Below are 15,640 nucleotides of genomic sequence, written 5' to 3'. Positions count from 1 at the left end.
TGCTAATTATGACCCAGGGACTAGGCCCAGGAAGAGTAGGCACTCAAAAATCATCTGAAACAAATAGGATCTGTCAAACACCTCTTGAAATATACCAATTTAAATAAAATCACATTCTTTACATTCTGCCTGAATTTTGAAGTGCCACCGTCTGGACAAAATGAGGAAGTCCAGATGATTGTGATGGTCACTGAGGCCAAGGCACTCTTGATTCCTTGATTTGAGGCATGACTCCTCACATAGACATGACCAGTATGTGAACAGCAGAGAGACGTACACACAGTTGGGAAGATGTGATATTGTACAGTAGTTTCTACCACAGCATTCCAAGAAACAAGAGTGACTACCCTGAGTTCCTCACCAAAACAGGGGCCGGATTGCCACACTGCTACTCATCTTCTCCTTCCTTCTCAACTGTACTCTTGGAGCCTATTCAAGATAACTAATACTTTCAAAGAAATAACAATAAAATAAAGCTATAACATTAATCCTGGTTGCCCTTAGGTAAAGGGTTTCCTTTGATGCTTATCAGCCTTTAAAAAATCTTTAAAAATAACAAAACCAAAAAAAAAAATAACAAAACCTATGTCATAAAACTCTCATGCCACTGAGTATGAAATGATCAAACCCATACACTGCTGGACAGGATGTAAAATGGTGTTGCACAAGAAGTGTAACCACGTCCATTTTCGGCCCAATGAGGAATCGAAAGGAAAATAGTCTTTCCATGAAAAAGAGTATAATAAAATCCCCCCCTCCCCCCGTCACTGCAATAGGGGAGAGAACAAAAAGGCAGCAGACAGAAAGGACTCAGAATAAAACAGAATACTGTAGCATCGTGCTAAAAGAGAAAAAGAAACTATTTCCAGCTTGATCAGGAAAGAGCAAAGACCTTTTTCCAGGGCATACTGAATGGAAGCAAAAGTTCCCAAAATGAAAAGAAAGCAAAGCACTTTTCACACAAAGTAATATAAGCGCCCTGATATACAAGACAGACATCCCAGATTGGATCAGAAAAGGGTAAACCCAATAAGAAACTCTCAGGAAAGAGGATCTAAAGGAAGTTAATATAATAGGAGAGAAACAGTGGACATTTCCAGTTCAACATGGTGGCTTGAATACAAGTATTTATCTCTCCCCCTTACCAATCTGTACTAAAATGACAGTACTAAGTTATAACTCAGAAGGGCAAATAAAATGAATAAGGAGAAGACTGAAGACAAGATACAAACAAAAATTTTGAGATGGGAAACAAATGGACAGGAGGTCACTGACAAGGATGATGACTAAAGGTAGAAACCAGTAAGAACTAAGTCAATTCATACTTCAGAATCCCAGAAACACTCAAGAATTGGAAGTTGAACTTTAAGGAGGGGCTAAAACCAAAATGATAAGTTAGAGTGGATTTAAGGAACAGGTCCTTTCCCCTAGACTCTCCCAGTCAGGTGTCTGCCTATCCCTGATCCCAGCAGAGGTTTATTCTCTGAAGAGGTTGAACTTGAGAGGCTCAGAATTAGGACATCAAGCATAATGAAAACCAGGATGAACAGTGAGACTGAACAAAAATGAAGCATAAAAAAGGCACTGAGCCCCATCTTGATCATCTCAGGAAACAAACTGCAGCTAGGCTTACCTGTCCTCAAAACTAGATTGGTCCATCAGCTTTGGAGGAATGAAGGGACGTCTCCTGACAGCAATTTGGAGATCAACCAGTCCAGATTGGATTAGGACAATGGAGAACCACAAGGAAAATTTCAGGGGGAAGAAAAACTGACAGATTATCTGATTCTGATTTATTTCAGAGGAGTTTTCTAGTTTTATCAAATAGTTTGAGGCCTCAAATTTGTGATTAAAATTCTATTAATTAATTGCATTAATTATGAACAAATGAAAAGAAGAGGCAATTATAACTAGGAAAATCAAAAATTTTTGCAAGGAAAGAAAGTTAATCATAGTACACTACGTGATCTCACTAAGAACAGTATTTACATCATCTTAAGATTGTAAACACTGTATACAAATTAAAGCCAAAAAGTAGGGTAAACATACTTGGGGATAGGAATAGAGAAGAGAAAATCCCGTCTCGATGTGTTCCTTTGTACCCTGTAACTCAGGTAGTTACATCTAGAGACTTGTTCAGATGCAGGCTTAATTCTATTGGTGGTTATTGCATACTCCCATGAGGACATCATAACCTCTGGATGTCCCTCTTTTGAGGATGTTAGCAGGTATTTATAATCTTTGCTTAGATGTATTAATTCTTCAGGGGTTGCCAAATGGTGATTCCTAAATCTATTATTCTTTCTTGATTTATTAGTGGGATTACTCCTAAAAGAGAAATTTCCCTTCATCAATGACTAGATTACCATGAGGTGAATTTCATACAGAAATCACTGAAAATAAATGCTTAGTTGTTTGATTTATTTGCCAGATTTCAACACTAATTCTTATTTGTTTTTATAATGGTATCTATTGGGTTTTGTATATTAATGTTATAACCTGCAATTTGGCTAACTTCTCTCACTGTTTGTAGTATTTCCACTGATTCTTTTGGTTTTTCTAGATATATCATCATAAATCTGCAATAACGATAATTTTGCCCCCCTCTAGCTTGCTTTCATTATCTGTAGAGATGGTATGCTACTCGTTACTCTCTCTCTCTTTTTTTCATAGTTTTGTATGGGATTCAACCAATAATTTTTCTATTGGTTATTTTTCAGTAAAATGAATTTTTCAGTAATTTGAGAGGCATATGGCCAAGATAGCTTTTCTAGCTTTATGGAATGAAATTCTTTTCTCTGTTCCATGAATTGAAAAAGAAAAAAATGACAATCTCTCACACACTGAGCTTTCCCCATTTGTTTCACTTCAACACTTCTTTCTGGACTTTCTCTTTCCCTTTTGCCTTACTGAACCTTCCCTGCACAGAAGTCTACTCCAGCACTTTCTACTCAGTGCAGGGCTTTGTCCTGAAAAGGTGCTTCAATCTGATGTTCTAGGGAAGTCATAGGAGGAAGACCAGCAGACACCCCATGGTCTCTGTGCACTCATGCACTCACAGGTGCCATCCAAGTCCCCACCCAGGTGCTGTTGCTGTCCTAAGAATGGCCCAATGAGCCACCAGTACGTACCTGATGGCAATTTTGGGGTTTCCTGGATCTGAGAGTAGGCCCTAGTCCCCTGGCCTTCCCTGAGCTTCCTCCCTCTCACTTTCTGATACCACATGGTTCTTAAAATTGTTCATGGTTTGTTCCCCTCACTCCTAGTTTGAGGTTCACGGAGAAACCTCGTCACCTATATTTGTTGTTGATGTTATCCATTGGTTTTGGTTTTACTGCACTAGTTGCTCTCTCTAATTATATGAAGGGGTTTCTAACCCTACGCCACTGCCATGCTCCCTGAGTCCTCTCCTATCTGACGTGTACACACTGCTATATTTAAAATGGATAACCAACAAGGACCTACTGTATAGCACAGGGAACTCTGCTCAATATTATCTGACAATCTAAATGGGAAAAGAATTTGAAAAAGAATAGATACATGTATATGTATAACTGAATCACTCTGCTGTACACCTGACACTGACACATTGTTAACAATCACCTATACTCCAGTATAAAATAAATGAATAAATACAGAGAGAAATACAGAACGCATCAGACAAGTCTCAGCTTTCTTTGGCAAGTATTTTAATTAACTCCTTATTAAATATTAAAAATCCCACTGTTATTATTCATACTATGATGTACACACTGACTTGATGACCCCCAGTAGCAGTAAGCACACCCAGCACCCAGTCTTAGTTTCTAAATACCACTCTTCAATCAAAGGAGACAGGGATCTTTGGAGAAATGGCTGATTCGAGGTCTGGGGCTGGAAAAACACAGTGTAAGTCAAGAGCAACTTGTAGGACAAGAAAGTAAGAAAGTGTTCAAAAAACAAAGGGATGAAGACATCTCAAAAGGACACAGGGGCCAAGCTAAAAGAGCTCCCAGTGACCAAAGCAGGAACAATTTGAGTAACAAAAGAAATAATGTACCACTGGATAATAACTAGGATTGCAGGTACAATACAGGATAACTAGCTAAATTTGATTTTCATATAAACAGTGAATAATTTTTTAGTATAAGTATGCTTCGTTGCAATATCTCAAGTGCCAATTTCTATATATCACGTAGACTGACATATAATAATATTAAGATAACTATATAGTAAAATGTATGTAATTCTCTTTCCATTACAGAAGCTTAATTATTCTTCAATGATTCTTTTCATTTCTTCTAAATGATACTAAATCTAAAAGTTCTCCCAGGAGTTAGTGCTGTATCTGTGACCTAAATGGACACTACCTTGCAATCATAGACAAGATTACAGGGGCCAATTTGGGGAAAGCCAAGATAATCAATTCTCCTCATAAATGTTGCATTAACGAATTTATTTTCGATTCATTAACAAAAAAATGTGACACAAGATTTGTGAGGTATCATACACTTTAATTAAACTGAATTAAACTGTCAATATTCTCCTAGCAGTTGACATCTCTTGCTCTGTTTCGGCCCTCATGGAATTTAATATTTAAAATTTGTGAAATGGAATATGTTTCTTAGCAAGATGACAGAATCAAAATTCTCTTAGCATTCTTCACTTACCCTTTAAACTCTTAGACCATCTATGTCAAGAAGTTCTTAAGTGTGGGTTAAATTAGAAAATTACTTAATTTCAAAAGATCATAAGTTTTTTTTTTTACAATGTTAAATGCAGGCCAATCTTGGAAATATGAGTTTCAGTAAAACTTCTACAGTCAAAAAGCAGCAATCACCTCAGAACTTTATACCTCCTTGGGTCCAAAGGCAAGACTTGCTTTGATATAGTTTGGGTTTAGAAAATTTCACTGTGATGAAAAGGATTTCTCTTTAAGAAGATCAGTTTCAATGTCTAGCTCGTAATTTGTAGACTATTGACAATGAGAACAAACTGGAGTAAGACAAGTGAACACATTCTAACATGTGCCCTCGAATGAAATTCTTTGTGAATCTGCCAAATTCAAAACGACCCTTACTGCCCGCAAACACAGTGAAGTTCAAACATCCTCTCCAGGCGTTCAAAATAGCGAAGGATTTTTAATTATAAATTCCTCTGACTAGAAACAACTAGAAAGAAAATAATCTTTCCCAAAATAAGTTGAATCATTTCTCATTTGCTTGTTGGGTGCTTATGAATAAAGAGTCTGTATATAGTTGGCACTTGCGCGTGCCTGCGCTCTTTCTTCCAAAAACATTAAACCACCTAAGGAGACAATGCATAATAATGTACTGATAAAGCCACCTGCTGTCTTCCTGCACAGCATGCCACTATTATAAGAGGGATACTTGTTCTGTTCACCCACTGATAAGTGACCAAGACTGCACTTACCGAGCTGGGGCTGGAGTGCCGCCGAACTTTAGGAGACTCTTTGCCAGTGGAGGAGGCCTTAAAGTTAATGCAAGCATTGTTCTCAGAATGCACCCTCTTAACTTGATTAGTTGGTTTCTCAAATGGGTCAAAAGTGCTCTGTGTCCTCTGAACCCTGACTTTTTTATCCTCAGGAATTGTGTCCAGGGGTTTGATCACTGAGTCCATTCCCGGGCAGTTCCGTGTAGACATCTTTGTGACACATATCTGGGAAAAAAAAGAAATTAAACTCAACCTCTCCACTGAAACTTTAATATCACTAAACATGCTGATTTGTTATCCTAGAAAGCATGCCAATTTTGATTCCAGGAAATACCCCGAAAGGCCACAGTTTAAAAGCTACACTAGCTTAAACCTCAATATGAAAAATTCCTCATAATCATTCTGCTTATACTCACTTAGGGCTGACACTAAAATTGCTATCCCTAAAACAGGAAGCTTAAGGTCTCTACTGCTAGCGCCCTAAGGTGGTTCTTGAACTCTGTCACATATTTTACCATCTGACTGCAACTGGGATTATTTCTGAATCATTAAAAGTTGGATAAGTTGCCTTAAAACAAACAAACAAACAAACAAAAACAGCTGAACTAAATCAGATGGGCATTTTAACTGATGCGCCACCATGGAAGCAGCTAACACAGCTAGAGAAAGTCATTATGTTCGTCAACACTTTAATGCTTGAATACGTGTTTAAAATCTATCCCAATCTTGATTTCATCTCCAAACTAGAATGGAGCATATGAAAAGGCTAAAAGGTAGAGATAGTAAAAGTTGAAAACAATGTTTATTCTTTTTTCTTTTTTTTTTAACATCTTTATTGGAGTATCATTGCTTTACAATGGTGTGCTAGTTTCTGCTGTATGACAAAGTGAATCCGCTATACGTATACATATATCCCTACATCCCCTCCCTCTTGTGTCTCCCTCCCACCCTCCCTATCCCACTCCTCTAAGTGGTCACAAAGCACCGAGCTGATCTCCCTGTGCTACGCGGCTGCTTCCCACTAGCTATCGTTTTCACATTTGGTAGTGTATATATGTCCATGCCACTCTCTCACTTTATTTTGTTCATATTACTCCACTAAACCCCGATTTTCTTCTCAACTTCATTCATTCTCTTACTGCATAGTCTGCCCCCCTCTCTCATTTTATTTCAGTCTCTTTGACTTTTGCTCCTTGTTTTCCACTTTACGTTCTAACTCTTTCATTCTCCCTGTATTCTGGAGACTTTGTTTTTCTTTTTAAGTAATTTTATGGCCTCTAGCTTGCCTGTAAAGCTAGGTAACTTTATTATGCTGTTTAGAGAAAAGACAACTCTGAAAATACTTTTAAAGTTTTTTTTTTCTTCTCGTGAAAAGTTTCCATATCCTTATTTAAGAAGGCAGGAAAACAGAAAGTATCTAAGAAAACCCCATATTGTTAAAGTAAACATATGAAGTGTCTGAGTAATACGTATAAGATGATTCCATATCGGAAAGAAACGTATGTGTATGGATAGATATAGATACAAATATACATACAGACATATAGATATTTGTATGTGTATGTATGAGCACATAGAAAGGTATAGAAGGAAACACACCAAAGTGTTAACATAAGATACCGCCAGATATGTAGAACTGAACGGATAAAGGGTAAGCTCACTTATTTTTTACATACCCCTATATTGTTTGAATTGTATAATTAACATGTCTGACAACGTAATTTTTGAAAATACTAAAGCAGGAAAGTATGTATAATAAATTAAGGTCTTTTAAGTTTTTGAAACAAACAAAAAAATTTTCATTAAATATTAAGCATCAACTCTGTCCTATGAGTGTGTCTCAACTACTAAGCATAGGTTGAACTTTAATTAAATCAAATAAGAAGGATATCATCACACCTTTTAGCATACCACAAAACTGCTGAAGATATCTTTAAAAGACTTAAGGCAGAGTCCTCTAGTCATGATCAAAAACTAACAATTTATCACAAGATTAGATGCACTGACGTGTTTCACTCAATTTTCACTCAAGAGTTCACGTGTTTCTCTTACAGATGTGAAAGCAAGAGGCAATAGATGTGATATGGATACGAAACCACCCACACCACTGAGACAACTGAATTATAACTATAAAATATAAACACATGAACCTGAAGAGTCAAAGAACCCTAAACACAAGAAATACAAAGAAAATAACATGTAGGCACATCAAAATCAAGTTGCTTAAAACCAGTGATAAAGAGAATATCTTAAAAGGGAGCCAGAGGGAAAAAAGTACTTTAAAAGATAAGACAGCAAATATTTGGAAACTAAACAACACAAAAGGGGAATTAGAAAGTATCTTGAACTAAATGAAAATAGTTAAACAGAATATGAAAATGGCAGATACAGCTTAAATAGTACTTTAGCTGTAGAAAAACTTATAATGGTAAATGCATATAGTGGAAAAAAATTCAAATCAATAAGATTACACCTTCAAATACTAGTAGAAAAAGAAGGGAAATTAAAACCTAAAATAAGCAGAGAATTAAAATGATGAAAAAATATCATTATGGAAATAAATGAAATAGAAAACGAAAAACAATAAAGAAAATCAATGAAACTGAAAGCTAGTTTTCAGAGAAGATTAAAAAAAAAAAAAAAGGATACTCCTCTAGCCAGACTGATAAGAGCAGAAAGGTAAAGAACTTATATTGCCAATAACAGATATGAGAGAGATGACATCACTACAGATTCCACAGGTATCATCAACAACTTTATGCCAATAGGTTCAGCAACTTAGATGAAGCAAATTCCGTGAAAGATGAAAACAACCCAAGCTCACTTGAGAATAAATAGATAAGTTGAATAGTCCTATGTCTACCTATGTCTATTAAGGAAATTAAAAGTGTAACCAAAAATGTTATCACAAAGAAAATGCCAGGGCCAGACAACATTACTGGTGAAGTAAACCAAACATTTAAGGGAAAAAAATAACATCAATTCCACAGAAATGCTTCCAAAATATTAAAGAGAAGGGGATACTTCCCCACTCACTATATGAAGCCAGCATCATTCCAACACCAAAACCAGACAAAAGCATTAGAAGAAAACTACAGATCAATTTCTCTCATGAATAAAGATGCAAAACTTACTGGCAATTTTTAAAAAGTTGAATCCAATAATATATAAAAAGGATAATAAATAATGAAAAAGTAGTATTAATCCCAGGAATGCAGGGTTGGCTTAACACTCTAAAATGTGTAATTCACCATTTTAGTACACGATGTCAGGCAATCTCGAAAATGGCTCCCAGTGATAGCCACTTCCAGATAGTCACATTCTTACTTAGTACACAGATCTTGAGTTTGGGTTGTATTTGTTGACTTATATCCAATAAACAGAATATGGCAGAAATCATGGGCTATCACTTCTGAGAAAAGATTATAAAAAAACTGTGGTTTCTGCGCTGGTACACTCTCAGTCCTATTCCCTTTCTCTTAGATCACTATCCCAAGGCAAAAGCCAACTGCCATGTTAGGAGGCAGCTCTGTGGAGAGGCACATTTATGGAAGGACTGAGGACTGCAAACAACCACAAGAGTTGAGCCTTCAAATGCAACCACAGCCCCAGCCTCCTGCTTGACTGGAACCTCATACAACACGCTGAGCCACAGGCACCCAGCTAAGGCGCCCTGGATTCTAAACCCACAGCAACTGTTAAACTGAATGCCTTTCTCCTAAGTACAGGAACAAATCAAGGATGTCCACTCTCATTATGTTGACTCAACACTGTATTACAAGTTCCAGACAATGCCACAAGGCAAGAAAAAAGAAAAAAAAAATCTACATTGGAAAGGAAGAAATAAAACCAACTTTATTCACAGAAGACATTATCATCTCTGTTGAAAATCCAATGAAATCTACCCCCCCAAAAAAAAACACTAGAATTAATAAGTTTATCAAGGGTACAAGATATAAGATCAATATACAAAATTCATTTGTATTTCCAGATACTAACAACAATCAGAAATTTAAATTTTAAAAACACAATTTACAACAGCTTCAAACAATTTAAAATATTTACTGATAAATCTGACAAAATATGTGCAATATCTGTACACAGAAACTATAAAGTATGGCTGAGAAAAAGAAAAAAAAAACAAAGGAGCCAATCAGGGACTTCCCTGGTGGCTCAGTGGTTAAGAATCTGCCTGCCAACACAGGGGACACGGGTTTGAACCCTGGTCTGGGAAGATCCCACATGTCGCGGAGCAACTAAGCCAGTGTGCCACAACTACTGAGCCTGCGCTCCAGAGTCCAAGAGCCACAACTACTGAGAGAAGCCACCACAATGCAAAGTGCACACACTGCAATGAAGAGTAGCCCCCCTTGCTGCAACTGGAGAAAGCCTGTGCACAGCAATGAAGACTGAACACAGCCAAAAATAAATAAAATAAAAATAAATTTATTTAAAAAACCCAGCAATCTTGACACAAAAATAATAAACACATATATTCATAAAATGCTATCATAAAAGTATTTTTAAACTACAAGTTCATTGTGACAGGCAGAATTCTACAGTGACACCCAATGTCCAGCCTTTGAATAATGCCCTCCCCTTTGAGAGTGAATATGTTGAGATATCACATCATGATTCTATTATGTGATATGGCAAATGGGCGATTACCCTGGGTGGGCCTGACCTAATCAGGTGAGTTCTTTCTTTTTAAAAAAAAAAAATTATTTATTTATTTATGGCTGTGTTGGCCTTTGTTTCTGTGCCCAGGTTTTCTCTAGTTGTGGCAAGTGGGGGTCACTCTTCATCGCGTTGCGTGGGCCTCTCACTGTCGCGGCCTCTCTTGTTGCAGAGCACAGCCTCCAGACGCGCAGGCTCAGTAATTGTGGCTCACAGGCCCAGTTGCTCTTAGGCATGTGGGATCCTCCCAGACCAGGGCTCGAACCCGTGTCCCCTGCATTGGCAGGCAGATTCTCAACCACTGCGCCACCAAGGAAGCCCCTTAGGTGAGTTCTTTAAAAGCAGAGCATTTTCTCTAGTTGGTCGCAGAAGAGAAAGTCAGAGGTGTGATCTGGCTAGCCTGGAAGAAAGCCAACATTTCATGCTGTGATCTCCCTATGGGGGCCACACGGCACAGAAAGGGGGGGCAGGCTCTAAAGGCTGAGAGTAGTCACTGGCTGACAACCCGCAGGAAAACGGGACCACTGTCCTACAACCACAAGAAAATGAGTTCTGCCAACAGCTACAAGTTCTGCTTGTAGGAGGATCTTGAGCCCCAGGTGAGACCAACACCTTGATTTCAGTCCAGTAAGACCTAGGGCAGAGAAACCAGGTATGCCGTGCCTAGCCTTTTAAACTACAGAAACTGTGAGATAATAAGCTACTAAGTACATGGTCATGTGTTACACACCAATTGAAAACTAATACACTCACTTTACTGAAATTGCCTATAAGCACTCTGATATTTGAGCACAATGTTCTTAGGAACATGTTGCAGATACCACTTTCTGTATTTGATACACTGTATCAGATCCAGGATAGATAAGCAATGATTCCTAGGACTGCTATCAATAAATGACCATATACTGAGAGTTTTCTGCACGACATAACTCCATCAGCACTATAAAGCCCACGAACAAATTCTCCACATAATTAAATTTATACGCAGTTTATGGTCTCCACTTCGCCTGGGTTTGTGCAAATAAAACCAGTATCAGGGACGAGGGGAAGATGGCGGAAGAGTAAGACGCGGAGATCACCTTCCTCCCCACAGATACACCAGAAATACATCTACACGTGGAACAACTCCTACAGAACACCTACTGAACGCTGGCAGAAGACCTCAGACCTCCCGAAAGGCAAGAAACTCCCCCACGTACCTGGGTAGGGCAAAAGAAAAAACAGAGACAAAAGAATAGGGATGGGACCTACACCAGTGGGAGGGAGCTGTGAAGGAAGAAGGGTTTCCACACACTAGGAAGCCTCTTCGCGGGCAGAGACTGCGGGTAGCAGAGGGGGGAAGCTTCGGAGCCACGGAGGAGAGCTCAGCAACAGGTGTGCGGAGGGCAAAGCGGAGAGATTCCCGCACAGAGGATCGGTGCCGACCAGCACTCACCAGCCCGAGAGGCTTGTCTGCTCACCCGCTAGGGCGGGCGGGGCTGCGAGCTGAGGCTCGGGCTTTGGTCGGAGCGCACGGAGAGGACTGGGGTTGGCGGCGTGAACACAGCCTGAAGGGGTTAGTGAGCCACAACTGGCCCGGAGGGAGTCCGGGGAAAAGTCTGGACCTGCCAAAGACGCCAGAGACTTTTTCTTACCTCTTTATTTCCTGGTGCGCGAGGAGAGGGGATTCAGAGCGCTGCTTAAAGGAGCTCCAGAGACGGGCGCAAGCTGCGGCTAAAAGCGCGGACCCCAGAGACGGGCATGAGACGCTAAGGCTGCTGCTGCCGCCACCAAGAAGCCTGTGTGCGAACACAAGTCACTATCCACACCCCTCTTCCGGGGAGCCTGGGCAGCCCGCCACTGCCAGGTTCCTGGGATGCAGGGACAACTTCCCCGGGAGAACGCACGGCGAGCCTCAGGCTGCTGCAACGTCACATCCGCCTCTGCCTCCGCAGGCCCGCCCCGCACGCCGTGCCCCTCCCTCCCCGGCCTGGGTGAGCCAGAGTCCCCGAATCAGCGGCTCCTTTAACCCCGTCCTGTCTGAGCGAAGAACAGACGCCCTCCGGAGACGTACACGCAGAGGCGGGGCCAAATCCAAAGCTGAGCCCCTGGGAGCTGTGAGAGCAAAGAAGAGAAAGGGAAATCTCTCCCAGCAGCCTCAGGTGCAGCGGATTAAAGCTCCACAATCAATTTGATGTACCCTGCATCTGTGGAATACATGAATAGACAACGAATCATCCCAAATTGAGGAGGTGAACTTTGAGAGTAAGATTTATGATTTCTTCCCCTTTTCCCCTTTTTGTGAGTGTGTATGTGTATGCTTCTGTGTGAGATTTTGTCTGTATAGCTTTGCTTCCACCATTTGTCCTAGGGTTCTATCCATCCGTTTTTTTGTTTTAATTTTTTTTCTTAATAATTAATTTTAATAACTTTATTTTACTTTATCTTCTTTCTTTCTTTCTTCCTTCCTCCCTTTCTTTCTTCCTTCCTCCCTTTCTTTCTTTCTTTCTTTTCTTCCCTTCCCTCCTTTAGACAACAAATCATCCCACATTGAGGAGGTGGACTTTAAGAGCAAGATTTATGAATTTTTTCCCCTTTTCCCCTTTTTGTCAGTGTGTATGTGTATGCTTCTGTGTGAGATTTTGTCTGTATTGCTCTGCTTCCACCATTTGTCCTAAGGTTCTATCCGTCTGGTTTTTTTTTAATTTCTTTCCTTAATAATTATTTTTTAATTTAATAACTTTATTATATTTTACTTTATCTTCTTTCGTTTTTCCTTCCTTCCCTCCCTCCCTTCCTTCCTTCCTCCCACCGTCCCTCCCTCCCTCCCTCCTTTCTTTTTTTCTTTCCTTCTTTCCTTCTTTTCTTCCTTCTTCCTTCCTTCCTTCCCTCCTTTCTTCCTTTCTTTCTTTCTTCCTACTTCTACTAATTCTTACTCTCTACTTTTTCTCCCTTTTATTCTGAGCCATGTGGATGAAAGGCTCTTGGTGCTGCAGCCAGGAGTCAGTGCTGTGCCTCTGAGGCGGGAGAGCCAACTTCAGGGCACTGGTCAACAAGAGACCTCCCAGCTCCACATAACATCAAACGGCGAAAATCTCCCAAAGATCTCCATCTCAACACCAGCACCCAGCTTCAATCAACGACCAGCAAGCTACAGTGCTGGACACCCTATGCCAAACAACTAGCAAAACAGGAACACAACCCCACCCATTAGCAGAGAGGCTGCCTAAAATCATAATAAGTCCACAGACACCCCAAAACACACCACCAGACGTGGACCTGCCCACCAGAGAGACAAGATCCAGCCTCATCCACCAGAACACAGGCACTAGTCCCCTCCACCACAAAGCCTACACAGCCCACTGAACCAACCTTAGCCACTAGGGACAGACACCAAAAACAACGGGAACTAGGAACCTGCAGCCTGCAAAAAGGAGACCCCAAACACAATAAGATAAGCAAAATGAGAAGACAGAAATACACACTGCAGATGAAAGAGCAAGATAAAAACCCACCAGACCTAACAAATGAAGAGGAAATAGGGAGTCTACCTGAAAAAGAATTCAAAATAATGATAGTAAAGATGATCCAAAATCTTGGAAATAGAATAGACAAAATGCAAGAAACATTTAACAAGGACCTAGAAGAACTAAAGATGAAACAAACAGTAATGAACAACACAATAAATTAAATGAAAAATACTCTAGATGGGATCAATAGCAGAATAACTGAGGCAGAAGAACGGATAAGTGCCCTGGAAGATAAAATAGTGGAAATAACTACTGCAGAGCAGAATAAAGATAAAAGAATGAAAAGAACTGAGGACAGTCTCAGAGACCTCTGGGACAACATCAAACGCACCAACATTCGAATTATAGGGGTCCCAGAAGAAGAAGACAGAAAGAGAGGGACTGCGAAGATATTTGAAGAGATTATAGTTGAAAACTTGCCTAATATGGGAAAGGAAATAGTTAATCAAGTCCAGGAAGCACAGAGAGTCCCATACAGGATAAATCCAAGGAGAATACGCCAAGACACATATTAATCAAACTGTCAAAAATTAAATACAAAGAAAGCATACTAAAAGCAGCAAGGGAAAAATAACACACAAGGGAATCTCCATAAGGTTAACAGCTGATCTTTCAGCAGAAACTCTGCAAGCCAGAAGGGAGTGGCAGGACATATTTAAATTAATGAAGGAGAAAAACCTGTAACCAAGATTACTCTACCCAGCAAGGATCTCATTCAGATTTGATGGAGAAATTAAAACCTTTACAGACAAGCAAAAGCTGAGAGAGTTCAGCACCACCAAACCAGCTTTACAACAACTGCTAAAGGAACTTCTCTAGGCAAGAAACACAAGAGAAGGAAAAGACATACAATAACGAACCCAAAACAATTAAGAAAATGGGAATAGGAACATACATATCGATAATTACCTTAAATGTAAATGGACTAAATGCTCCCACCAAAAGACACAGGCTGGCTGAATGGATACAAAAACAAGACCCATATATATGCTGTCTACAAGAGACCCACTTCAGACCTAGAGACACATACTAACTGAAAGTAAGGGGATGGAAAAAGATATTCCATGCAAATGGAAACCAAAAGAAAGATGGAGTAGCGATTTTCATATCAGACAAAATAGACTTTAAAATAAAGACTATTAGAAGAGACAAAGAAGGACACTACATAATGATCAAGGGATCGATCCAAGAAGAAGACATAACAATCGTAAATATTTATGCACCCAACATAGGAGCACCTCAATACATAAGGCAAATACTAACAGCCATAAAAGGGGAAATCGACAGTAACACATTCATAGTAGGGGACTTTAACACCCCACTTTCACCAATGGACAGATCATCCAAAATGAAAATAAAAAAGGTGACACAAGCTTTAAATGATACATTAAACAAGATGGACTTAATTGATATTTATAGGACACTGCATCCAAAAACAACAGAATACACATTTTTCTCAAGTGCTCATGGAACATTCTCCAGGATAGATCATATCTTGGGTCACAAATCAAGCCTTGGTAAATTTAAGAAAATTGAAATTGTATCAAGTATCTTTTCCGACCACAATGCTATGAGACTAGATATCAATTACAGGAAAGATATACAGACTGCCAACAAACACATGAAAGAATGCTCAATATCATTAATCATTAGAGAAATGCAAATCAAACCTACAATGAGATATCATCTCACACCAGTCAGAATGGCCATCATCAAAAAATCTAGAAACAATAAATGCTGGAGAGGGTGTGGAGAAAAGGGAACACTCTTGCACTGCTGGTGGGAATGTGAATTGGTACAGCCACTATGGAGAACAGTATGGAGGTTCCTTCAAAAACTACAAATAGAACTACCATATGACCCAGCAATCCCACTACTGGGCATATACCCTGAGAAAACCATAATTCAAAAAGAGTCATGTACCAAAATGTTCATTGCAGCTCTATTTACAATAGCCAGGAGATGGAAGCAACCAAAGTGTCCATCAACTGATGAATGGATAAAGAAGATGTGGCACATAC

At 39.5% G+C, this 15,640-nt stretch overlaps 1 protein-coding gene across 5 annotated transcripts in view; it reads right to left on the bottom strand.

Annotated features, from left to right (window-relative positions):
• The window catches only part of CDK14 (cyclin dependent kinase 14), a 704,276-nt gene that overhangs the window by 431,136 nt on the left and 257,500 nt on the right, over positions 1–15,640 (bottom strand). For all 5 annotated transcript variants that reach the window (XM_027102392.1, XM_027102393.1, XM_027102395.1 and 2 more), the window contains one exon: positions 5,413–5,658. In XM_027102392.1, the coding sequence (XP_026958193.1) occupies positions 5,413–5,658 (246 nt within the window). The remainder of the gene's footprint in view (positions 1–5,412; positions 5,659–15,640) is intronic.

Source organism: Aethalodelphis obliquidens, unplaced genomic scaffold (genome assembly GCF_003676395.1).
Source record: "Aethalodelphis obliquidens isolate GAN/ISIS:26980383/991018 unplaced genomic scaffold, ASM367639v1 scaffold5, whole genome shotgun sequence".
Classification (NCBI taxonomy): domain Eukaryota; kingdom Metazoa; phylum Chordata; class Mammalia; order Artiodactyla; family Delphinidae; genus Aethalodelphis; species Aethalodelphis obliquidens.
The sequence above is the reverse complement of the archived record's forward strand: the minus strand, read 5'-3'. Positions and strand labels throughout refer to the sequence as shown.